The 25132-nt window shown below is 45.8% G+C and overlaps 1 protein-coding gene across 3 annotated transcripts; it reads left to right on the forward strand.

Moving 5' to 3' along the window:
- The first annotated feature begins 9124 nt into the window (after positions 1–9124).
- On the forward strand, positions 9125–23602 carry SH2B1 (SH2B adaptor protein 1). Of its 3 annotated transcripts, XM_044447934.1 has the most exons (11): positions 9125–9194; positions 10027–10357; positions 11847–12775; positions 12921–13022; positions 14699–14790; positions 15585–15691; positions 19428–19616; positions 19978–20204; positions 20311–20482; positions 20747–20855; positions 23494–23602. In XM_044447934.1, the coding sequence occupies exons 3-11, from the start codon at positions 11924–11926 to the stop codon at positions 23510–23512; spliced, it is 1869 nt and encodes a 622-aa protein (XP_044303869.1). In that variant the 5' UTR covers positions 9125–9194; positions 10027–10357; positions 11847–11923; the 3' UTR covers positions 23513–23602. The 3 variants fall into 3 exon arrangements, with proteins under 3 accessions (XP_044303869.1, XP_044303868.1, XP_044303870.1); XM_044447933.1 differs by lacking the exon at positions 10027–10357; XM_044447935.1 differs by lacking the exon at positions 9125–9194 and having other exon boundaries at positions 9252–10357.
- The last annotated feature ends 1530 nt before the right edge of the window (positions 23603–25132 follow it).

Consider the following 25132-nt stretch of genomic DNA (forward strand, 5'->3'; position numbering starts at 1 on the left):
GTGCACATGCGTAAGAGGAAACAAAGGCTTAGTGCCTGCCTTCTGAATTCCAACCCGCAAGGTGTGCGCATGTGCAGAAGGGAGGAGAAAGAAACGCTGCGCATGTGCACCACGCGTAAAAGCCAGTGGGCGAGTCGCATTGAGAGGATGTCTGAGTTCTTCGACTGCGCATGTGCAAGAGGCGGGACTTTCTGAGTTTGCAAGGTCCCGGATGTCGCTTGAAGCTGATTGACCCCAAATAACCCTGGTTTCCTCAATGTCACATGGGGTTCCTTGACCTCAAGGGCAATGGGACTTCCTCATCTCGGTGACTTGCGCTCAGAGAGGCTCAGAAAGGGGTAGCTGGGGGAAGGTTTAGCTCTGTGTTTTAAATATACAGCATATTGAAATATAAAACCTATGCATGTGTACATACACACATAATTTCATGAATACAATAAAAATAAAACCTCTTACAAATGTTGATTCTTCCTTTCTAAAAATCAAAGCTATACCTCCATTTATCTGCCCTTCTCTTATTACTGCATTGCATTTATATCCTGCCTTTTTGCCTCTGTAGAGAACCCAAGGCAACTTACATAGTTTACATCAATTTACCCTCATAACAACCCTGTGAGGTAGATTAGGCTGAGAGTTCATGACTAGCCCAAAGCCACCCAATGAGCTTCATGGCTGAGTGGGGTCTAGAACCCAGATTTACTGGATGTCTTCATTATTTCTTATCTATTTATTTAGCGGACTTATATGCCGCCCCATTCGCCTAAGCCTCGGGGTGGCTTACAAATAAATAAATAACATTAATACAATAAAATACAATTGGAGACATCCTGGCCAAAGTTGTTAAAATCCATAAATAACATCAACAATTAAAATATCGTTTAAATAAAAAGGTCTTCATCTGGTGCCAAAAAACAAATAACGACGGCGCCAGGTGGACCTCTCTGGGGAGTGCATTCCATAGGTTGAGCGCCACCGCAGAGAAAGCCCTCCTCCGAGTACTTACCCTCCTAATGTCCTTCATGGAGGGCTCCTGGAGAAGGGCCTCTGCTGCCGATCCCAAGGGGCGGGAGGGCACATATGGACATAATATTTCTTGTTCTCTCTTCTCCACTTCTTCAACTCCCCCCAGCCAAAAAATAATAAACTCATTCATTTATCATTCTCAAATTATGTTTCTAACAGGAGACCAGGGGTCCTCTGAGTATAAAGAGAGTCCTGAATATATATGGATCAGATAGAGCTATACATCATTTATTATATTTATATCCCTCCCTTTTTCTTTCTGGTAAATGCAAGCCTGCTTACATCATTCTCTTAATCTTCTCACAACAACCCTGTGAGGTAGGTTGACCTGTGAATCTGTGACTGGCTTGAAGTCTTCCTGTTAGCTCCATGGCTGGGTGGGGACTAGAACCCAGACCTCTTCAGTCCCAGTCCCCATTCTTAACCACTACACCACCCTGGCTCTCTTATGGTTTCAGCTGTCTCTGAAATACAACTTAAAGACTCCTCACTGACCTTCCTCCTTCAAGAGTAATTCACCCATGTGAACATCTGTCGTCTTGAATTGCTACTATGCTAGGTGAATATAAGATAACAGCTTGCACTTAGGTCCACAGTGTCCACCCTGTCAAACCAGACCTCACTCACAACTCCAGGAACACTTTTGTGCTCTGCTCCAGAACTCTTTTAAAATGCAAATGGCAAATAGTTTACACAACAATCCAAGTACTGAGCCCAGGATCCTCCAACATGCCAAATACTCACTTTGCAACTAAGCTATGGCTCCTTCCAGCTTATAGGTCATTGTTCTTAAAATATATACTGCCTTTGATATAAGGTAATAAATAGCCATATTGCTATCCTTGACTTTGTCTAATTGGCTTTTAAAAGCTACTCAGGTTAGCAACAACAATCACTATACATTTTGGCAGCAAACTGCTATCTAAAGAAGTATTTGTTTTGGGTTATTCTGAATCTTTCACCATTAGGCTTCATGGAATAATCCCATGGTTCTATTATGAGAGAGAGAGAGAGAGAGAGAGAGAGAGAGAGAGAGAGAGAGAGAGAACTTTTCCTACCCTCTTTCTCTACACAGTTACTTTACGTACCTTTATCATATGTGTCCCCTACAACCCACTGCCCTTATTCACCATTCTAAGTTCTAAGCCTCAAACATTATAACCTTTCCTTGTAGGGAACAGTCTTACAAGTAAAGTGAGATTCATTCTGAAATAAGTGTGAATCAGCTTGCCGCCTTCTTGGGTCTTTAGCCAAGGATGGCTGATTTTGACATGTAAAAGAATGACAGTTCCTACAGTCTGATGCAGAAAACTAGACAAGCAAAGGAACTTTCTTTTTTGAGTTGGCAAGGATGAGGCTTCAGTCTTGGTATCCGCTCATTCAAGTGCTCCCCCTGGCACTAGGAACATTTCCAGCCTATGACAGGATTGCAGTGGTCTAGGTTCCCTCAACGATCACACCACACGTGCAGGCTGAACAAAGCCTTCTTCCCGCTGCCTTGGCCCTTGGAGTTGGTCAGGTGGCATTTTATGGGATGGGCATGCTGCATGCCTTAATTCAAAACAGTTTATTATTTTAAAAATGAATCTAAGATTAATAAAACTAAGAACTGCACTTCCTATTTTAGAATATACCATCGTATATATTTTTGCAATGTTCCCTGATGCCCATTGTGATCTTCAAGAAACATCGTGCTGTTTTTATTAGAGTGGCATCCCCCGTAGCAAACCCATTCTTCATATGGAACATAATACAGCCAAAAGTACCCTAAAAGTGTCAGCAGACCTGGCAAAGGCTCAAGACTTGCAGAAATACATATAGGACTGTATTGATGATTTTACTGTATTGCATTATATTTTGTGATTTTAAAGTAATTATGTTAATATTTTCTAAGTGATATCCTTTGCTGTAGATTGGTATTAGTGCTTTGAACTCTGTGTAAGGAAGGTTGGGATATAAAATATCCATTTAAGGAAGGCAGAATAATCACAAGGTAATTTCAAAATATATTTCGTGTTAAATGTTTCAGCTTCTGCCCACAACAGCAGCTAGGAAGTTAAATGGACACCAAGAATGGCACTTTATTCTCTCTCTTGATTTCTTCTCAATATTTGTAAAAATAAAAATAAAAAATATGGAGACTAAAAAAACTATCAAATCAGGGTTAAACACTCAGCAGCCACAAAACACTGAACCAGTAGGACGGAGGTAATAAAACATCAGGGCTGAGAGAGACTGAAGTGGAATCTCTTGGACATGGCTGGCTGGTACCCTATACAGCAATGTTTGTATTTTATTGTGTTGTAAGCCGCCCCGAGGTTTGGCAAGGGGCGGCATAGAAATGTTATAATAATAATAATAATAATAATAATAATAATAATAATAATCCCATGCTTTTCCTTAAGCAACTACATATTAAGCTGTGCTGGATGAATATATGATGGGGAGGTTTACCCCAACTCACTGCAGAGACAGGTATGGGATCCACACCAAGGGAAGAGGAGGTTGGTCTACTTAGCTGAACCCCAGAATAATACAGCCAGTGGTGGTACTGGATGGCCTTATCTTTCTATCAGCATGCCCAGGAAGAGAGCAGATGAGGCTACAAGCAGTGGGACCCAAGGAATGCCCCCCTCCACCAGAAGCAGTGACTGTAAGAGGAGGTAGACAACATGGTACACGTGAGTACCAATGTACCCTTTCTTGGCACCTGTCATGGGACTCCACCCTTTGCATTTTAATCTCTCTCTCTCTCTCTCTCTCTCTCTCTCTCTCTCTCTCTTACCAACAGTTGAGATTGCAGTGTGTTAGATTTCTACTGGTGCTGAGAATTGTGGGCTCAAAGGATTTGTTCAGGATGTTGAGGCTTGAACCCCACCTGTCTTGTACCCACTCTTTTAGGAAGGTGACCTGCACTTGCCATTCCATGACACCCATTTTGTGGCAGTTTCTCAAATTCTCAAGTGTGTCAATGGCCCCCCAAAGTTGTGAACCCCTAAAGTATAGCTTGCCTCAGTACAAAGACATACTTCTGAGTTAATTCCTACCCAGGAGTAAGGATGTGGTGCTTCCTACAAGAGATAGGGAAGGGAGTCTGAAGAGCAGGGATGGGAAATGTACAGTACAGCCTTCCCTCTGTTGTTGGACTAAAGTTCCCATCATCTGTCATCCTCATTGATTAGTCAGGCTAATTCAGAGTCCCAGATCCAAGACTGGAGGCAGTGCCATAACCTTGGCACTGGGAACCAGCAACGCACCCCCTTACAGTCTTCCACCAGTTGCCCTCTGAGGTTAGGAAAGTGACTTCGGAGAGGGGTAAAGAGGATGTCCCTAGGGGCAGAGGGGAGAGGAGGGTGGGAGACCCTCCAGCCACATGTCCACTGGAAAATGCTGGGTGGAAAGAGATCGCCCCCTCCTCTCCTCCCATTCTGCATAGCCTCTGAGTTTTAGAGACACGATTTCTATATTTTATGGCTGATCTTATGTACCTTATCTATTCCTGCCTATCTATTCATATCTATTATATCTTACCAGTCATTTTGCTGGTATTTTATTCTTTAAACTGTTTGCAATCCACCCAGAGAATATTGTTACTGATGAGATTAAAATATAATAGATACAATGAATGCAGCAAAAACTGGCAAGGAACCTTGTGAGCATGCCAGACAACACTCACCATCTACTAATGGGGCCTATTGCTGCTCCCATCTTCCCCGAATGCCTCAGCCAACTCATGTCAGAACCCTTAAGTTGCTCAGGCTGCAGTTTCTCTGCAGATGGTGGTGTATCTGTTGCCAGGTAGTGGTGCTTCGTAGCACACTCAATGTCTGCTGCTTTTCTGTGAGCCACTTACCCGTCTCTACATCTGCATAGGGTATGCGCATTATTGGGGAGTGCCTCCCTGTTGAATGCCATGTCATAATTTTCTAGGATGTTGTGAACAAATTCCCTCACTACTTTGGGAATTTCCAGCTTGAAGCTTTCTTGATGTTTTGAACTAGAGTTCCCATCAGTCCCACTCTGCATGGTCAAAAGTCAAAGATGATGGGAGGGGTTAACCAACATTTATGGCAGGGGTTTCAAACTCGACTTACCTGGGGGCCGCTGGAAGTAGAGTCTGGGCGAGGCTGGGCCGCATCAAGTATTCCACCACCGCGGTGGTGGGGGGCTGCTCATCCCGTGTCGCTCCTGGAGGCTGGCCCGGGCACCGCCGGTGCTTTGAAGGCCGCAGGGCCCCTCCCCTGTGCCCTGCCCGTCCTGGCAATTGGCCCACGGGCCACGAGTTTGAGACCCCTGATTTATGGGGAGCACCACTGGGGAAGGCTAATTATAGTACTATCCAGAGGTACAACTGCAGAGTTAACTCAGAAGAATCCTCTGTAGATCTGGATCTACTGGTATACCTCTGAATGGTGTGCAGTAGCTTGACAAAGATTTATGATTCCTAGTTTAATACTTTCCTCACCAGCTTGCCCTAAATGATGCTGCTGAAATGAAGAAAGCCTATGGTAGCCAGGAGTGGATTTTAACGTGGAAAGACTCTGAACTCTCTGTTCAGTGCTAGGTTGTACGCAACACAAATTCTTTCAGTGCATTTCCACCCTCCACCCAGGCTCTGGTTCTAGGAAGAAAGAAGCCTAGTAAGCAACCTAGTAAGTAACCAGAGCCTAGTAAGCAAGCCCAAAGTCTTGTTTTATTAGAGCCCTGAGCTTTCAAATTAGTTCCAGGGCTAATTGAGTTGCCCAGTTGTGTTGGTTTAGAAAACCTGGTAGTGTAGCGCATGCATATGTCCATATTAGCACCATAACAATAAACAATAAACACCATGACAATAAAGGCAGAACAGGCTTCCAGGCCGTGAGCCATGTTGCAGTAGGTTTAAATTCAGGAAGAAGAATCTAGTACTCTGGGCTAGCCAGTGTGAGATAAGAATGAATGCTGGCATTCTCGTAGAGAAGAGGTCAGGCTTCCCCTTTGAGGAGCAGTTCCAAAACTTTTCTGTTCATGGAATGTTCCTGAAGACTTTTTTTCCCGGAGAACCCTAACTCTATCCCTGATTTTGACCAAACATTGTGAACCCACAACGTTCTTCCTTCTTTCCTCTGTTCCTATTGCCCAAGTGCTTTGCATAACGTGGTAGGTTTGGAAATAAAAAGAAAACATTAGCTAATTCAAATATGTCTTTCAATTTCCTATATGATGTCCAGTTTTTCAGTAAATTTTATTTTAATATGTTATGAATAAAGCAATTATATGATAATATCCTGAATAAATTATTTCAATTATTTCCAACACTATGCAATAGAGTCTAGGAACCAAATGATGCGATGCATTCCTTGTTTGCTGCTTGGATGCCCACTGGCAATCAATCAAAGTTGGCTTCATGTGGTTTTGTTTTAAAATTCGTTTTAAATTTGATTTTTTAGATTTTTTGCAGAACCCCTACGTGGCTTTTGTGGAACCCTGGGTTTCCACTGAACACAGTTTGAGAACTGCTGCCTTAGAGAGATCAAGCAAATCAATCCATTGTCCTGAGACACCTAGAAATTATCTCATCAATAGCAGCTAGCAGGCAAATCCAAAACCCCATAGAAAATACAGATGGTTATGTTCATGTAGCACAGAGGAACAATGGTTAAGGTCAACAAGAAGCAACTGAGCACCCTTCCAATAATAAGCATATGTAGGGGAAACTCATCCTTCCTACAGGGGCAGGTTCAGAGAGAAACAGTGTAAGAATCGGGGACACATACTCTAAAAGTAGCAGGAATGGTGGGAGATGGGGGTGGGGGACAAGCTCAGAACACAACACAAGCAGAGGCCAGCTCCAAACACAGGCCTGGCACTCCAGTCCTCTCCACACATAAGACTTCTGGCTAGAGTCTACCGTGCAGACTCTAGACTCCCTTCCTCTTTATTTGTCTCTTAGCTTTTGTCCCAGTTAGGCAGGAAGCACCTTATTTCTTTTGTAATACAGAGTAAGATTGAGATGCGGCAGGAATATTTGATGTCTAGACAAACTAGGATTAAAAGCGTGTGCCTGCTCTGCATTTTCTGCTGAATAAACTTTCCTTTCTAAGTCATGTTTGTGTAAAAAACAAGGCTTCCTTTCTCCAGCAGCGTGTTTTAAACCCCAGCAAAAGATTGGGGGGCAAGGACAAGCGCCTCCTCTTGAGATGTATTGTTCTCCAAGATTACCTGGTGTAACAGTAGCTCAGTTCAATGGTGTTAGGAGGTGACTTTGATGCTGTTAGATTCTGCTGGCCAGCTGCACTTATGCTGATAAGATGCCACTCACCATGCACAGAACACAATCAGCAATAGAAATGATCCAAAGGCCTGGAGGCAGGGCATATGTATCAAAGAAACAAGGTCAAAGGGATGTCAGACCTATTTCCAGAGGGAGGGGCTGTAGCGCGGTAGTATAGCACATGTATTGCACACAGGTTTATTTTATTTTATTTTATTTTATTTTATTAAAACATTTCTATGCCGCCCCATTCGCCGAAGCCTTGGGGCGGCTCACAACATGAGGTAAAACACAAAAATAACAATATAAAAATAGCAATATAAAATAAATAACAATATAAAAGAAGTTGCCCTGGCCAGATAAAATAAGCAAATACTGTTAACAATTAAAATGACGCTTAAATAAAAAGGTCTTTGCCTGGCGCCGAAAAACAAATAATGATGGCGCCAGGCGGACCTCTCTCGGGAGCGCATTCCATAGATTGGGTGCCACCGCAGAGAAAGCCCTCCTCCGAGTACATACCCTCCTAATATCCTTCACAAAGTGTTCCCGGAGAAAGGCCTCTCCCGCAGATCTCAAGGGGCGGGCAGGCATATATGGATGTAAGTGCTACTTCAGGTAACCAGGACCCAAGCCGTTTAGGGCTTTATAGGTCATCACCAACACCTTGACTTGGGCCTGGACTTCAATGGGAAGCCAGTGAAGCTGAAGGAGGACTGGAGTCATATGAACATAACGCCCAGTCCCCGTCAGCAGCCTGGCAGCTCTATTTTGAACAAGGTTTTAGGCTGGATCCCAGTGTGGTAGAAAATGTCCTGTCTGAACTCCTTGAGAACACCTGCCAACCTGTGTTGACAGTAATGGTTAGGTACATAGTCTGACGCAGTAGCCTTATGTGTCTCTGTTCCTTGACTGCTGCACCTGGGCAAGCAACATGGTGATATAATCAGTTTGTACATAGCTGGCTTTATGATGAACAAATCACTGCAAAACCATCCTGTTTTCCACTTGTGGAGTCATTTTGTTACAAGTACTCATATTCTTGATTCGGCACTCTTTAACAGTCTTCCTGAACTGATGACTTCTCAATGTTTTGGACTACAGCTCCCATCAGTCCCAGCTGTCACAGTAAAGGGGCAGGAATGCAAGACGTTGTAGTCCAAAACTTTTGAATGGCATCAGGTTGGGCAAAGCTCTTCCATGGCCTTTTGTAAAAGGATCTCAGGCAGATGGAATAACTCCGTAGGTTACTAATAAGAATGAATGAATTACAAATTAATAATAGTGCAAGCATTGGGATTAGAAATGAAATAAAGAGCGGTAGCCAGCCACAGCCTCTGGTGTGGAGATCCTACAAGTTGTAGGGTTGACTGTGAGGATTGAGTGGCGAGGGAAAGCACTCTGTATGCGCCCGTAAGTCAAAACGCGCGCTGCGATTTTGTGCTCAGTGCCTTGGGAGAAAGCACCATCGAGCACCCGTGGGATTTGCTTCCGAGAAGATATGCCTACATTTGCGGAGGGAAAGGGTGATGCTCCTGCGTCGTCGTCCTGGCAACGGCAGAGAGCGCGAGAGAGACAGACAGCACACCAAAGAACTCTCCCGACCTTCACAAAAGCCGATGTTACGTCTATGTCACGGGCTGCCATGGCAACAACTTGAACCAATAGTAAATGAGAGCTATGTGAAGGACCGCTCTAGGCGTAGATACGTATGCTCTCTAAGGTTTTTTTTTTCTTCATAAAAATCGCTTTAGCCTTTAGCCCCTTTCTTCGTCCGGGTCGATGACGAAGACGGAAGTGAAAGGGAGAAAACAGTGTCACATGACAAAGGGAAACCCGGAAGCGGAAGTGGCGCGGGAAAGACAGGGAGAGCGACGGACAGACAAACCCTTCCTTCTGGAAGGGACCCAAGGCCGGGATGGTAAGTGACGGATGGACGAAGCCGAAGGGGACCCCCTACCCCTTTCCCTCGGTGTGCGTGGAGGGTCTCTTTCCTCGCCAGCACACCTTCCCCTTCCCCGACGAGGAGGGGCAACTCCTCTGCCCCCGCCTCGTCTCCTTCCTAGGAAGGATGCTTCCAGCTACCAGGTGCAGGACCTGGAAGCGTTTATCTCTGCTGCTCATGCTGGAGTGGTGTACACTTTTACTCGGAGTAACGCCGTGGAACTGGCTGGGCTTTGCGTCGAAAAAGATGCATGTGTAGGGTCACTCTGCATCTCCCACAATACTGAGCATTTCGCCAAGTGTAATTTTCCAATAGCAATTTTCCTTTATAGTGCTGTAATAAGGAGAGAAGCCACAAAGTGCAAATCACACCACCACATCTTTATCATGTTTTTTTCTCCTGGCCTTCCATCAGTATTGTTCACTCCTTTTGTATTTGAGTTACATTTTCTCATGTGCTCCCAATAAAAGTTTTGAGAGGCACCATAACTCTGATGGAAGGTCTCTAATTACAAGAATCTCTTGGGTTATAAGGATGAAAGACACTGTTGTCTGAAACCCTTGTGAGCTGATGCCGTCAGAATCTTTTTCTACTGTTTTTTTAGTCTACATAGCACATGTCGAAAGCTTTCTTATTCTGAGTCAGACTATTAGTCTATCTAGCCAATCATTGCTGACACTGGCTAGTATCAGCTCTCTAAAGTTTCAGCCAGGGTTCTTTTCTAGTTCCTCTTAAAGAACCTGGGCATTGAATCGTTCTGTATGCAAAGCATGTATTCTATCTCTGAACTAACACTTTTCTCTATCAGGACATCATACTCCTGAGAAACTTGCTTTTGTAATTGAGGGTCAACAGGTTGTTGTCACGTGAGATAATCCCCCTGGAACTTTTACCCTGTTCTTCATCAGTTGCATATTTACATCATGTTGATTGTCCTGTCTTCATGGAGCTTCACATTTAGGGGAGGATTCAGCATATTGGAATAGGCAAAAGGAAGTTTACCAAAAAATGCTGTTGAAATAGCCTTTTTTTCTGGAACTGGAAAAAGGGAAAATTTACAAGGACAATTTTCCTTGGGGGATAAATTCTGCAAGCTGAAAACCACTATCTGCTGGCTGCTGCTCATCCTCATATTTAAGGTAGGCATCTCCCTAGAAGAAGCAATTTAGGTTTGACTTTTATCAAAGGTTGGGTGAACTTCTGTAAGTTAGTCTTGCTATGGAAGGATTAGGCCCCCTTGTGAAACCTTACAGTGGAAATAAACAGCTCTCTGTTTGATCCAGAGCTTATGGAAACATTTAGGAACATCTGTGGAATGATAATCTCATGTGGGTTGTCCTCTCAGAATGTAAATGAGAGTACTAGATTGGTCAAAAAGCTGCTTTTTGTGGAAAGCATGAAGCTTTCCCTCGATCTTGAAAGCAGCCAGGCTTTCAAGAACAGAATTTCTCCATAGACATTCAAAGATAGCACAGTTGGGGACAAAAATTACATCAGCGCATGAGGTGGGAGGATTCCTTGTATCATTTATTCCAGGGAAGGGCTAACTTCAGTCTTGCATTATCATTTTCCTCTGATTAGAACCATTATTGTCTGCAAACATGTTAAACTTTCAAAGCAAGAATGAATTCTTGGGAACTTTTTACAGTGATCCTGCAAGTATGTTCTTGCTCAAGAGTATATCACCTTGCAGGCTCAGGTCATGATTGAGCTAGTTCAGCATTTTTGCTGCAATTCCAGTAACCAGCTTACCTACCAGAAATTTGTTGTTAGTCTGTTTGAAAACTGCATTCTACTTTATTTGTATCTCTGTCTTTTCTTTCTGAACTTAATTATCCAGACTGAAGCCTAAAAATAATGGTCAATTCTTGTGTTATCACACCTTTATTACCTCAAAGTTTATTTGCATGTAATATTCATGGCATGCCGCTTCAGTAAGATCCATCCTGCAATCTAATCCTGTTGTAAGATGCATCAAAACATGTTCAGTATCTTTCCTTTATGGAGACAAAATGCTTATTTCTGAGTATCACAATGAACCTCCGTGAAAGCATTGATGCTGATTGTTCTACATAAAGACGAGAATAATCTGCACAGTTTATGTTCTGCCCTAATATGGATCTTATGCAATGGCCTTATGATTGTGTGACTGTCTCCCCAATTCTGTTTGTGGCACAACCTGACCTTCAGCCCCTGTTCCAAGGTCCCTCTCCTTGCATTTAAAAACAGTCTTGTGCATTTAGGGTTGTTTTTTCTGTGGGATTGTAGAGTCCTTTGTGCCACTATGAGAATGGATGATGTATGTATAGTGTTTTATACTGGGCTCATCAGCTTATATGAACGAGTGGCTATATAACAGTGTTGCTGAGCTGTTATTTCCTCAGTTACTCATAAAGCAAAAATAAACCATCTTGCTTTGCAAGAAAAATGGCAACTTCCACAGTCAGGTAATAAAAACATTCCCATAATATCGTGCCCTATTAAAATATTGCTTAACTGCATTTAGAATTATTCCCCAGTGCCTGTGATTTTTTTTCTGCCATTCACGATAAACATCCGTAGCAACCTGAACAGATTGTTTCTTCATCTTGTGTTATTTTTATAGCATCTTCTCTGCTTCTCCTGCAGGTCATCAGGCCACTGTTACCAGCAGCAGCCCAGTCTCCGCACTGGGTGTGTTGTCACTCCGCCCAACCCAGGCGACCATGAACGGGAGTGCAGTGCCCCTGTCACCAGTAGGGGGAGGGATGGTGGGAGAACCTGCCTCTCTCCCTTCACCGGGCTGGCGGGAATTCTGTGAGGTGCATGCTCGTGCCGCTGCAGTGGACTTTGCCCGTCGTTTCCGGGCCTTCCTTGGTGAGAACCCGCAGTTTGCCACTCCAGGAGCTGAAGCTGCCTTCTCACGCCGTTTTGCTGAGCACTTCCTGGAACATTTTGAGGCAGAAGTGAGCCGAGCCTACGCCAGCGACTCACCGCCTCGATGTGACATTGCCCCCTTCACTGGCTGCTCCTCTGCACGTGATCTCTCTGAGACTTGTAGCGACTCATCTGTCGCCTCCCCTGTGGAGCCTCCTGTGGGGCCACCCTCCGGCCTCTCCAGCAGTCAGTCCCGCAGTTCTGAAGATGTGTCTACTGTGGCGACGGTTACTGCCACCAAACCAAAGTTGAAGAAGCGCTTCTCTTTGCGCAACGTTAGCCGCAGCGTCCGAGGTAGCGTACGCGGCATTCTGCAGTGGAAGACTTCGGCCGAGTCATCCCCTGGTGGCGGAGATGGGGCAGCCCCTGGAGCCAACAGTAATTCCAACTGTTCGGGGGGGGGTGACTCTGAGCGCTGGACTCACAGATTTGAGCGCCTGCGGCTCCACAAAGCCCCCCCAGCCGCCCTCCGAATGGAACTGGCCAGTGTGCGGCGTGAGGGCCTTCTGAACTACATTGTAGCTGACGATGGGTCAGGAGGGGGCAGCCGGACCCGCTGGCAGAAATGCCGTCTTCTCCTACGCAAAGCAGGGAAGGGGGAGGGGGAGGGTTACCTATTGGAGTTCTACATCCCACCAAAGGTGAGCAATGGATCCTTGTGTTAGGGCAGGAGAGAAACAGTGGGGTGGAGAGACTTGGCGAGGGGAGCCAAGGGCTGGGTGTTCCAGGGTGTCCTGGCGTAGGAATAAGGGGGCTTGTCACAGCTCTGTTTACCTTCACCACCAGGCATCGAAGCCACGGGTCAGCATCGCTTGCTCCTGCGTCGTGGACGTGCGGACAACGACGCCCCTGGAAATGCCAGACAAAGAGAACACCTTTGTGCTCAAGGTCAGGAAAAAGCCCGGTGGGGCAGATTAGTAGTGGCCAGGCTTGCTGGGTGTGATAAGCTGTTGCAAGTCTGATGAGTTTCATGTGGCTCCCAAAAGGCATCCTTATTTAGTAATAGCTGGTCGTAGTATTGATGTGCTCAGTTACTCTGTTCTTCGACTAAATTCATGCGTTACCTTCTCAGCAAGGTTATGCGTGGAGTCGAACTCCCTTTTCTGCAGGTACTAGCTTTCCAACATCCTTGTCATCAGCAGTGAATATAGGTGCTCCTGCCTGGTGCATACTGTGAGCAGTTGCCTACTCTAATTCACTTATTTACAGGAAGTCCTCGGGTTACAAACGAGCTCTGTTTCTGAGAAAATGGAAATTCAGCTTTAAGTCAGATCTGTATGCAAGTCAGATTGTGCATAGTTGGCTCTCCACATTTCTGGGGGTTAGAGGTGAAGGACCCCTGTGAAAGTGGAAATACCTTGAATATCTCTAAGCCCCCCACTTCCCTGCCCAAACTCACCAGTGTTTCCTCTTTGCAACAAGGAAAAGCCAGAGGGGTTTCCCTCTCTGGATGGGTGGGCAGGAAGGCATGCTTTAGCGTCCTCTTTCTCTCCTCTTTTGCTTTCTCTCTGTGGTTCATGCTTTGGAGGCCCTCCCTCTCTCCTCTTTTACTTCCTCTCTCTCCCTCCCTCCCTATGGTAATGGTGATTTTCCACAGTAATTTAAAAAAGTAAATTATGGCAGTTCATTTGTAAATATGGGTTGTTCATAACTCAGACGTTCGTAACCTGGGGACTCCCAGTTTGCAATTCTGTACTGCCCCACAGCCAAAGCTCTCTTCTCACCTCTTTTTTCTGATTAGGCAAGATCTGCAGCTCCATGTTACCCTACAGCTACCCCTTCTATCTCCAGCGGTACCTTGTTGTTTTAGTGACTGAACTCGTCACTCCTTTCAGCAGGTTTCCTTGACTTTGTAAGGAAGGGAGTCCACCATTTTTTCCCCTGGGCGAGAACTGCGTCTGCATGAAAGAGCCTTTTCCCATTTGGAACCTGTCAGCTGATTTGAACTGTAACTCCCATCATCCCTGACCATTGGCCATGCTTGTGTGAGCACCATATTGGGAAAGACTGCTATCAAACTGCACCATCTACTAGAGTTTGTCGGCCAATTCAGGCTGATTGCTGTGAGAATGGGGGAAGCATGGGTCTTTTGTGACCTTTGCATTATAAACTGGGGGACTTCGTTTGTGCAGTATAAATAAACAGCAAGGATAACTCATAGGAACTGTGTGGCAAACTGAGGCAAGAGGCTGCCAAAGGAGCTCTCCAGCCTCTCTCGGTTTGTATCGCTTTTCTTCTATCAAAGGCCAAAACAAGCAGTGAAGGGCTCAAATCTTTAATTTTTATGCTGCTTTCCTGAAAGACTAGCATGTGGATTGGTTCTATATTTTTCAGTTGGTCACATATGTGTGTGTGACTCCTAAAGATGGTTTTCAATGCTGAAATATGTGTGGGTTCACCACCTTGATGCCACCCTTGCGGTTGCCCACGTTTGCATTTCTCACTGGGACGTGCTCCCTCTGTTTTCCTTGGCTTGTGAAGAGCACACACAGGCTGCAGCAGTAGCAACTCCCCCTGAGGTGTCACGTACTCATTTTCCCCTTTCTTTTTGCTCCCTCCCACAGCTGTCAAGCTCCTTGGAGTACATCCTTGAGACGGTTGACTCACTACAGATGCGTTCATGGTTGGCAGACATTCAGGAATGCATGGGCCTTGGGTATGTTGCCCCAGATTTTGGGAATGGGCCTTAGCTCAATGCAAGGTCCCAAGTTAAATCCCCAGGATGTCCTGCTAAAGGGTTTGCTGGGGGTAAGGCTAGGAAGGAACCTGCGGAACCACTGCCTCTCAGAGTAGATTGGGGTGAGGAATGTGCAGCTCTCCAGCTACTGTGGGACAAAGAAATAAGTCACTGTAGTGTCATGATGAGTGTTCACCTGGAATTGGGAAGACCTTGTCCCCACTCAGCCATGAAGGTTGCTGGGTGACTGGTAGATTATGAGGTGAGGTAGATTATGTAAGATGCCTTCCTTGAAGGAAAAAAGGTATGATATAAATGTAATAAATAAACTGTCACCATTCCTGTCCATTGATTATAATGGCTGGGGCTTATGGGGGTTGGAGTCCAACAACTCCTTGAGGGCTACAGGCTTCCCTTCCTTCTGTTAGACAGACAAGAATGAAAGTAAAAGGAGAATGGGAGAACTTTGATTCTTACTCAGTAAGTGCATACATAATCAGACCAAAGACCTAGCATTTCTGTTTTCAGGAATACAGAGCCAGATGCCTCTGGGAAGCTTACAAACAGAGCATCATCTTGTTAGTGTTCAGAATCTGGTATTTTGCAGTGTTGCCCCTGAAGTGCTGCCTCTTAATAATTGTAAGCTGTCCTGAGACATTTTATCAGGAAAGACAGGGCAAAAATGTTTTAAATAAATAAATGCATGCATGCATGCAAAGGCTCTGATTTTAGCTTTCACAGCTAATAGCATTTTTTAATTTTTTTTTTTGCAGAGAGAGCACAGATAGTCTGGAGCAGCCGTGCATGAACCACTCAGAAAGTATGCCCAGCCGGGAACTTCCCATGGTGCCGAGTGAGAGCAGTGAACAGCTCAGCCAAGGTATGAAACTCTCTCTCTCCACCCCCTGCCACCTTGCACACATACGTGTGCACACACACACACACAACATTGTGCCCTTCTTAGTCCCTTAGCAAACATTTCAACAAGTATTTGAAGTTGAAATCGACCACTTTTGGGGCTGGCCCATTTATTTTTGTGTCCTGGGAGGCTCTTGCTGTGGAGGTGCCCTCACACATGTGCCCTCAAGTTCTTTCTACCTACGTTGTGGCACAGAAATGGCACCACTCTCTCAAGAATGCCAATCTTAGTAGAACGCATCATGGGCCGTTTCTGAACTGGTGTGGTCTCTTCAGGAGTTACTTCCCCTGCATGCTTCCAAGGGCTCACCAGCAGGCCTAGAAACATACACTTTACATTGCAAGCTCTTCAGGGCTGCGTCCTGTCACCACCTGCTCTGTGATTGCTACAGTAGTAAAGCTTGCTTTTTTGAAATGAAAAGTGGCATTCAGATTAATTCAGGCTATATACCTTTAAAAATGCTGACTTAACTCAGTGAGGAAACGTGTGTCTGGCACTATCAGCCCACTAAAATGGATGCAGAGTATTGGCCCTGTGGCATAATCCAGTGAAGCCTTCCCCTAAATCTGCCATTATCTTGCCTGGGTGCATTTACAGGAGAGGCGAGATGGGAAGGTCACGCCATTCTCTGGCTGGGACAAATGGCGGTTTGGCTTTTCTTCTTCCAGAACTGTTTCACGTAGCAGCTATTTCACTTCACCCAGGAGGCTGAATTTTTAATTTTCCTCTGCCTATTTTGCCCCTTTTATATCACTTTTATTCAACGAAGCCATGACTTACAAGCTGAAATGTCTTGAGTACATTGACAAAATGGCACTATAGGACTGGGGGACCCAGTGGTTTTCTAGGATCTGGGATATTACTACCTTGGCAGCAGAGGGGGTGGGGGACAGCTGGAGAACTAATCATCAGATCAGCTTACCCTAGAACAGAACCAATGAAGCAGATTGCTTTGAGATGTGGTAATTTTTGGAATCTGCTAAGGATCAGGACATCTCGCTGAAGCCTCCATCCGAATCCATGCAATAGGCTTATCCATAGGATGGAAAAGCAAAGCAAAAGATTTGCTTTCCAGGTAGCAAAAGTTTCCTTTTAGTTGGCTGAAAGTGAGTCCTGCCTAACCACACGCCACCAGTAAGCGTGTTAAAGTGGTTAGAGCTGAGTGTGACACAGCACATTTGAGTGTCAGACTAGGGCTGAGGACACCTGGATTTGAATCCCCGTTTGGCTATGCAGGATACTGACTTTGGACTGGTCAATATCTTTTGGTCTAACCTACCTCTCTACCTCTCAAGGTTGTTGTGAGGGGGGCTGATTAAACTGAGGAGGGAGGGGATTCTTAGAATATTAATAGGGACAGCCCCGTTGGATCAGATCAAAGGTCCATCTTGGTTCAACATTCTGTTCACACAACGGTCAACCAGCTGCTCACAGAAACCTGCAAGCAAGACACGTGCACAGCAGCCCCCTTCCACTCATGCAGCAACTGGTATATAACATTTCCATATAGTCCTCTGGACTAACAGCCGCTGTAGACTTTATCCTCCATCAGTCCAATCCACTTTTACATTCTTTTAAACTGGTGGGTATCCCTACAGTTTGTGGAAGTGAATTCCATCATTTATGCATGGTGTATCCTAGTTCCTTTTATCTAGGCTTTTATTATTATTTAATTATAATTATTCTGGCACAAAGTAGCTTACATGCATATGATAAAAACAAGGAAGTCAAATTAAAAATACCTACCTTTTTTCTCTAAGGACAAAAATATTACAGGTAATGACCATGTATAATATCTAGGCAGTATGAATTTATGGAGAATATGGCTGGGAAAGTGGTATCAGACTAGACACTGCTGTACATTTTTGCTAAAGGTGTAGTGTAGAAAGAATAGATAAAATTGATTTGAGATTATGTGTTAATGGTTTATCTTATGCTGAAAGTCTGTTTAAAATTCACAAGCAAGGAATAGATCAGTCCTGATGATATGAAACAGAAAAGGCATTTTTTTCCTTTACACTTATGGTGAATTTGTCCCAAGGTAAACACATTTCTGGGAGCACATGCAGCTTGATGGATTCTGTGTTTGGTTATGAAATTCCACTACATCTGATTATTATGCTACTAGGATACATGAAAGAATTTGTTTGGAATTGATTTAGAGCAGCAAAAATATTGATAGGCACCAAATGAAGGAGCACTGGGGTACCCCCTCTTTAAAAAAAAAAAAAGGCTATTGAAGCTATGGAAAATAGTAACATTAACCAAATAAGTAAGATACAAAGAAGTGAAAACAAAGGAGGTGATCTTTTAAAGAAGAAAACTTTTGAAGAACTCATTTATAAAAAATATAATGCACCATAGACCCAGGGAAATCTAAGAATAATTTGTGACTTTGAGCATATCTGCATATATGTAGTACTAAATAGATTATGTGATAAAATATTTGGGTATGTAGTACTTTATAGTACTTGGAAAAGATTGAAGACCTTAATATGAATATTTGCATACGTAAGAAAAGATTGTTTATTATGTTATTAAATAAAAGTTTCCTATTTATTGAAGTAATGTTGTAAAAATACTAGTTTAGGAAATGTAGTTGAAGTACAGGTAGTAACATCCCATTTATGTTTTCTCAGTTGCCCCAAGTTTCTTAAAAGCAAGTAATATCCTGTGATCTGTAAGAAATCTCCGTTTGTATAGTGAAAATGCATTTTCCTGAATTGAAGCTGACTTTGATAATTAATATTTCCCCCACAGCAAGGTTATTACTTTCCCTATATGGACCAGGATTAAAGTACATTGACCATGTAGAGGGCTCCCTGGAGGGAGGGAGGGAAGGAGGGAGGGGTAAAGTTTAATCTAAGTCCAGATGTGAGTATACAGATCTTCCCTCTCCCATCATCTCTCCCAAGGATTAATGTGTGGGCATTAAGTCTGGTTTTCCTTCATTGCCATAGTTTGCAGCAGCATATACTGAAACATCATCCACATTATCATCAAGATTTGCGAGAAGTGCCTTGAGCTTTTCATTGCATGTTCCCACCCTTTCCTTGTTGCTGATTTGTAAGAAATACTGCAAATTTTAAGGGCACGATCTTATGAATGTTTAAGCAGAAATAAACGCCTACAATTCCTAGCATTTGCCAGCTGGTATCTCTGAGTTGTAGGTGTTTGTTTTTATATAAACTTGCATAAAATTGCACCCTTAAGAGTTTTTAAAAACGAATTTCCACCTCAGCCTAGATAGCGGTGAACGGGTTGGTTGATTTGATATACATTTGCATACCTGCCCAGCACAGACTATGGGTTAGGTCTCATTTTAGGACAACCTAAGTGGAGACCTCTTGACATCAGTGGGACTTCAGTCATGCCTAACTCAAGTTCCACTGGAAGTTTTCCAACTGTTGCAAGTAGTTAGTGTAGGTTGCACTGGGGGCTCTGTTTGGGCCACAGCACAATTCAGAAACTTATTTTTAACACAAAGAAATTTAGATCTACTCCAACTAAATCTAGGCCCAACCATATCATCCCATTCTTCGAAGGACAGGCCATTTTTAGTATCGCATGTGTTTAAATCGAATTTGAAGATACAGATTTATTCTTTCTCCGGTACGTACGTGGCAAAGCGTTGCCTTGTGTCTTAGAAAAGGAATATACGAGATGTCAGGCGTGTAGCATGTCTGCTCTGTCCCAGGTGCCTATGGTGGACTGATGGAACGCCCCTCAGCCTCCATGTCCCCCAGCTCGGTCTCCATCGCTGCCTCGCACTTTGACTCAATGGAGCTGCTTCCGCCAGAGCTGCCACCTCGGGTGCCGATCGATGAAGGTCCATTTCCCACTGGCCTTCTCCATACGACTTTCCCCGAAACTCCTGACACCACAGGTAACAGTTGCACACCCTTCCAGATTCCAAGAGGGGCCTAATGCAGTAAGGCTCAGGGTGGGGAAGGGAGGGCCACAAGAACCCTCCTGGGAGTTGCAGGCTGGCAGTGGACAGGCACCGAGCCCCCAGCAGGTGGAGCTGGTGTGCAGAGTGGGCAGAATGGGCGATGCTGGCAAATTAAGCCTTGCTTGCTCGCCTTGCACCCTCTCTCCCTGACCCCCCCCGGCTTTGAGGTTTTTATGGCGTCAGGGTGAGCATAGCCGATGGCTCACGCCAAGCTAGAGTGTTGTAAAAATGCGATGGATCTAGAATTCTCCAGATGGGTTTTGGGAGTCTCCTGCTGCCTCTCTCCCTGCCTCAGGTTCCTTCCTCTTCCAAGGGGAGCCCGATCCAGGTGGGGGAAGTCTTGGTGACACAGAGCACCCCCTCTCCGAGTACCCCTGGTTCCATGGCACCCTCTCACGTCTCAAAGCAGCCCAGCTGGTGTTAGCAGGGGGAGCCAGCAGCCACGGCGTTTTCTTAGTCCGTCAAAGTGAGACACGGCGTGGTGAATATGTCCTGACCTTTAACTTCCAGGGCAAGGCCAAGGTGAGTGCTTGCATGCGTGCAGTTCTCTCAGACGGGGCTGGGGTGGGTCCGCAGGCTCCGTGGGTGGCGAGCAGCCCTTCACCCAGCTCTCTTTCCCTGCGGGCAGCACCTGCGTCTCTCCCTTAATGAGGACGGGCAGTGCCGGGTTCAGCACCTCTGGTTTCAGACCATCTTCGACATGCTGGAGCACTTCCGGGTCCACCCCATCCCCCTGGAATCAGGCGGCTCCAGCGACGTGACGCTTGTCAGCTACGTGGTTGCTTCACAGCGGCTGCACGGTGAGCACGGAAGGAACAGCGTCTCGGGGTGGGCAGAGCATAGACACTGTTGCCAGTCCATGCCATGCTCCATCTCCCACCCATCTGCTTCCATTGTGACTCCAAACACGCCCCCCCACGCCCCACGCCCCGCCCCAGTCTCCTGCTCCAGCCCTGTGTGGAACGCATATGCCCCGCAGGACACGCCCCCTCCCCACCCTCGCCCCCTCCCCCCTCTCCCCCCACCCGCAATCCCTCTTTCTGACGTGGGCATCTTTGTCACAGGCCGGGACCGGGCTGGGAGCCGAGCGCCAGTGTCTGGGTTCAGTGGGGACCCCGACTCGCCCCCCAACCTCATCTCCATCCTTGCTGCTGCCTCTGCGGGTGACTGCGTGTAAGTGTGCCAGAGCTTCCGTGGGAGCAAGGCAGGGATATGATGAGCGTGTGTGTGTGTGTCACGGCCCCATGCCATAGCCCATCGCTATCCATGGGTTGTGCAAGTGTGTAATACCCACACCATCCACTGTGTCTGTGGCTCCTGGAGGCAGGGGAGGCATTTCGCATGGGGAGGGTGGCCCTTCCAGCATCTCCAGGTAGCGCTGGGAACAACACTTTCTTGAAACCCCAGGAAAGCAACGGCCAGTTAGCGTAGACTGTGCAGAGTGAGATCAGGGTGCGCACACACTGAGCTGGTGGGATCAGCTTGTTTTCCCATGGAACTTCTACCAGAGATAGAAGTCTTCTATCAGAGACAGTGCTAAAATATGTGTGGGGGGAGTAGAGTCAGTTACCTACTGCACACCTGCGTTGTACACTCTGTATACCAAGGATGAGGAACCACTGGGTTATGGGCCTCCTGTGGCCTATGGAGGTTCTCCATCTGGCCTGGCCCACAGAACCTCCTGGAGGAGTCCAAAGGGAAAGCATGGGCTCTTTAGCAAGCAAGCGTGGCTCTGCCTCTTTACAGCCATAGTCTCAATTAACGTAATGGTGCCCTTGTGTACAGTCTGACCACATTGGGTACCGCAGTACGCTGAAGAGCAGTACTCTGCCGAAAACACCCAGCCTCCTGCGACCTAGTAGCACTCCCTCTTCTGCTGCTCCCTCCAGCCCTGCAGTCTGCCTGCCGTCCATGCATGGCTGCCAAGAGTCCGAATTTGATGGCCCCCGAGCCCTACATTTTAGTGTAGAGGAAAGACATCCCATTAGGAGCACTTAAGGCTGAGGGAAATGCCAAACTGGGCAATTCCTGCCTTCCATGTGACCAGCATGGTTGTCTTAACTCTGTTTTTTTCAACGGAACACTAAAAGGAAGCTACAGGATTGAGAGGGCGCCTTCCTCTCAGGTGGGAGAAATGGGAAAACAAGGTAGGTGAGCTGTGACTTATGCCTGTGTTCTGTGCAATTATTTTGTGGAGGAGGAACAAGGGGAAGAGAAAACACACTTTTGAAATGCACACGTAAGCTTCATAACAGAGCCTAAACCATTTCAGCGTTACAAGTTTGTTGCGGCCACTCAGCAGAAGTTTCTCGTAAAGCCAATTGTTAGTTTTCTAGCTGTGTGGCGTGCCCAGTTGAGGAATGAAATATGTCTACAGGGAGTGAAAAGCTTTAGTCATGTGAAATACTCAGCACTGAGGACAAACACTTGGCCTGCTTATTATTTTGCAAGTAATACAGCTGAGTAATGCCAAGGCACAGGTGTCTGATGCTTTCATTCACATGGAGTGTTTGAAGTTACATGCAGAACTGGGGATCCTGGAAACGCAGATTGTTGACTTAGTTCCTTCTAATAGGACTCCAGAGGTGAGTGTCTGGGCAATGCCTGGCAAATGTTTAGGACCCCCTGGATGATTGCTCCGGGGCCCATGGACCAGGAGACGGAGCTCCAGCCCTCGGCATAGCATGCCTTGCACCTCTTCGTGATTTAGCAGAACTCGAACATTTTTATACTTCCAACTGCAATCTCAGCCAGGGTGGTGCCTGCAGGGAATGTGTCAGCACCAAAAATGAAAGAATAAAACTAAATCTGAATCCACACCATCTATAAAGCTCATTGTTTCTCCTTCCTGCATGGTTTCTATCCAATTCCTCAGCAAAAGCTGTTTCACTGAAATTAGCTTGATGCTAATTGTGGTTGGAGTTGTTTGTATAAACTCAGGGATTGAAAATTGTAAATTTCAGTGCAGATAAGAAAGAACTTCAGCAGAGCAGCTTCTGTCTCTCTTCTCTACTCAATCTTTGTATTTATAATAATAAATATAAATCAGAGCTTTAAGGTCAGGCTCAAAGTACTTTAATTACAAACGCTTCACTGTTAAACCAGCCAGAAGTCTTTTGGGGTTGGTGTTCTACATGTAAAACAATGTGTGGGATTGGCATTCTCTTAGAAGAGTCTCAGTTTCTGGAAGAGGGAGTGTTTCTGCCCAAATGGTGCTTGCTAAACTATGAATTGTAATACCACCCAGAGAGCTTCAGCTACTGGAAAGAACATAAATAATGCATTAAGTAATATATATCAGCTGAAAATAAGTACCTTCAATACGCAAATTTGCTCAGATTTAATTAAAACATACAGTTCACTGGCTCTGATTTTTAAAAAGTGAAAGTTGTTATTAAATATGCCAACTCACCGACAGATATTTTGAACACGGTATCATGTCGAAGCAGAACAAGCTGCACAAAGGGACTGCAATTTTGTGTAACGTGATTAAATCACACGCATCCCTTCAGCAGTGAGAAGCCACTACTGCTGCACAGGTGGTCGAGGCCCACATAGGACACAATGGTGCTGGCTGGCCTCTGCCATATTCCTTGCTTACTAGGCACTCTCCAGGTGATGGTGCTTGCTGTTTGGCGTTGCTGGGTATAGATAACCTTGGAACTGCTCACAGAAGCTTTGGTGGGAGGAACCGTCCAGTGCCACATCTGGGGCCCTCCAGTGATGCATGTGGTCCTCCGTCCCCGTTCTTTTCCTAACCCGATGCCAGCCTGTCTCTCTGTCCAACCACCTCTCTCTGCTTTCTCCACAGAACCGAACACCTCTCGTAACCTGCCACCACCGCCGCCTCCACTCCCCCCAGCTCGGCCACCTCATGCTCCCCCTGACCAGGGCTTGCCGGAGGCTGAGGGGCAAATTGAGGAGGAGGGCCGGACGGAGCAAGAGGTGGATGAGGGAGCGGCTGTAAGAGGAGGGGGATCCCTTCCCCTGCCAGAGGAGTCCGAAGGTCGAGCCAGGGCTGTGAACAACCAGTACTCGTTTGTCTGAGTCTCATGGAGATGAGAGAGAGAGAGAGAGAGAGAGAGAGAGAGAGAGAGAGAGAGAGAAGGGAACGAGCTGTTATTACGCCCAGCACCAGGTGGAGATCTAACCCTGACTATGGGTGTGAGATGGGTTTGCATACCCAATAGAACTCTAGACTTTCCTCCAGTAACCTTTTGAGGTGGGGACTGGCCTTACCCCCTCAATTTCCCCTTTCCCCATTACCTTGGTATGGAGCAAACGTGAATCCTGTTGCTTGCCCCCAAAATGTAGGTATGCTTCCCCCTCTCCCCTGCCTCCAATTTCTGATGTTCCCAAATTGCAACAGCTTGGTACGCACTACTTTAGCCCTGTTTCAGTTGCTAAGAAATGGGTCTGTTCTTCCCCATTTCCTCCTTCCTTCCCACCACTTGCAACTGAGCAGGAATAATAGCTCACGGTAAACACTACATGGAAGGGGTCAGTGGGGAGTGGTACTACCCCCCAAAAAACTGATTCCTAACACAGCCTTTTGCACCCCAACCCTTCTTGCTGAATGTATGAAGTCTCGGAATGTAATGCCCTCTCCTGCCCCATCTCTGTTGGTGCAGCGGGGAGGGGAAGGTTAGCTCCCTCTTCCTAGCCCAAAAATATATTTATATTATTTGTCACTCTTTTCCCTGCCCTACCCTCAGCTTGGGGACTGGCCGCACATTATAATGGCTCTGCCGCCCAGATGAACGAAACCCATTATGAATTTATGCCTTCACACAGGTACTTTCCCCCTCCTCGTTCCTGCTGCACCCAGCCCTTCCCACTTAAGATTTATTTTTCTACTGTGGACTAGTTGGACTGCTCAGACCCTCTCTGTCTCTTCAAATCTCCATCCTTTTTTTAAAAAAAATACTCTTGAGGTACTGTTTTTTCATCTGTGTCTTTGTTTTGTTTATTTTTTGGGGAGTTTGTATGAAAATAAAGGAAACATCATTTTACCTTTTGGAAGAAAAATGGTGATTTAAAAGCAAAACCCAGACATCCCAAGCTAAGTCTCAAGCAGCAGAAGAGCCATGCTGGATCAGTGCACAAGGCCTCTTTTTGTTCACACACCAGCCAACCACAGGAAACCTCCTGCCAGGCTATGAGTGCGGCAGCACATGATCCACAGCAACCGGGGTACATAGGTGTACCGGTTCTGATCCGAGGGGTGGCCATTGATAGCCTTGCCTCATGTGAATTTGTCATCCGGCAGGCCAAAATCAGCTTCTTGAGGGCTGCATTTCAGGGGAAAGTGGGCCCAAAGGCAAGGCAAACTGTGCCAAAAATACACAGATCTCCAATACATTTGACCTTAAAGTTGGCACTATCAGTAATGAAATTGTGGAAAAGGAATTTCAACATTTTAGAATTGTGGAGAGTGCACAAAATCTAGG

Source organism: Varanus komodoensis, unplaced genomic scaffold (assembly GCF_004798865.1).
Source record: "Varanus komodoensis strain SLA01 unplaced genomic scaffold, ASM479886v1 scaffold53, whole genome shotgun sequence".
Classification (NCBI taxonomy): domain Eukaryota; kingdom Metazoa; phylum Chordata; class Lepidosauria; order Squamata; family Varanidae; genus Varanus; species Varanus komodoensis.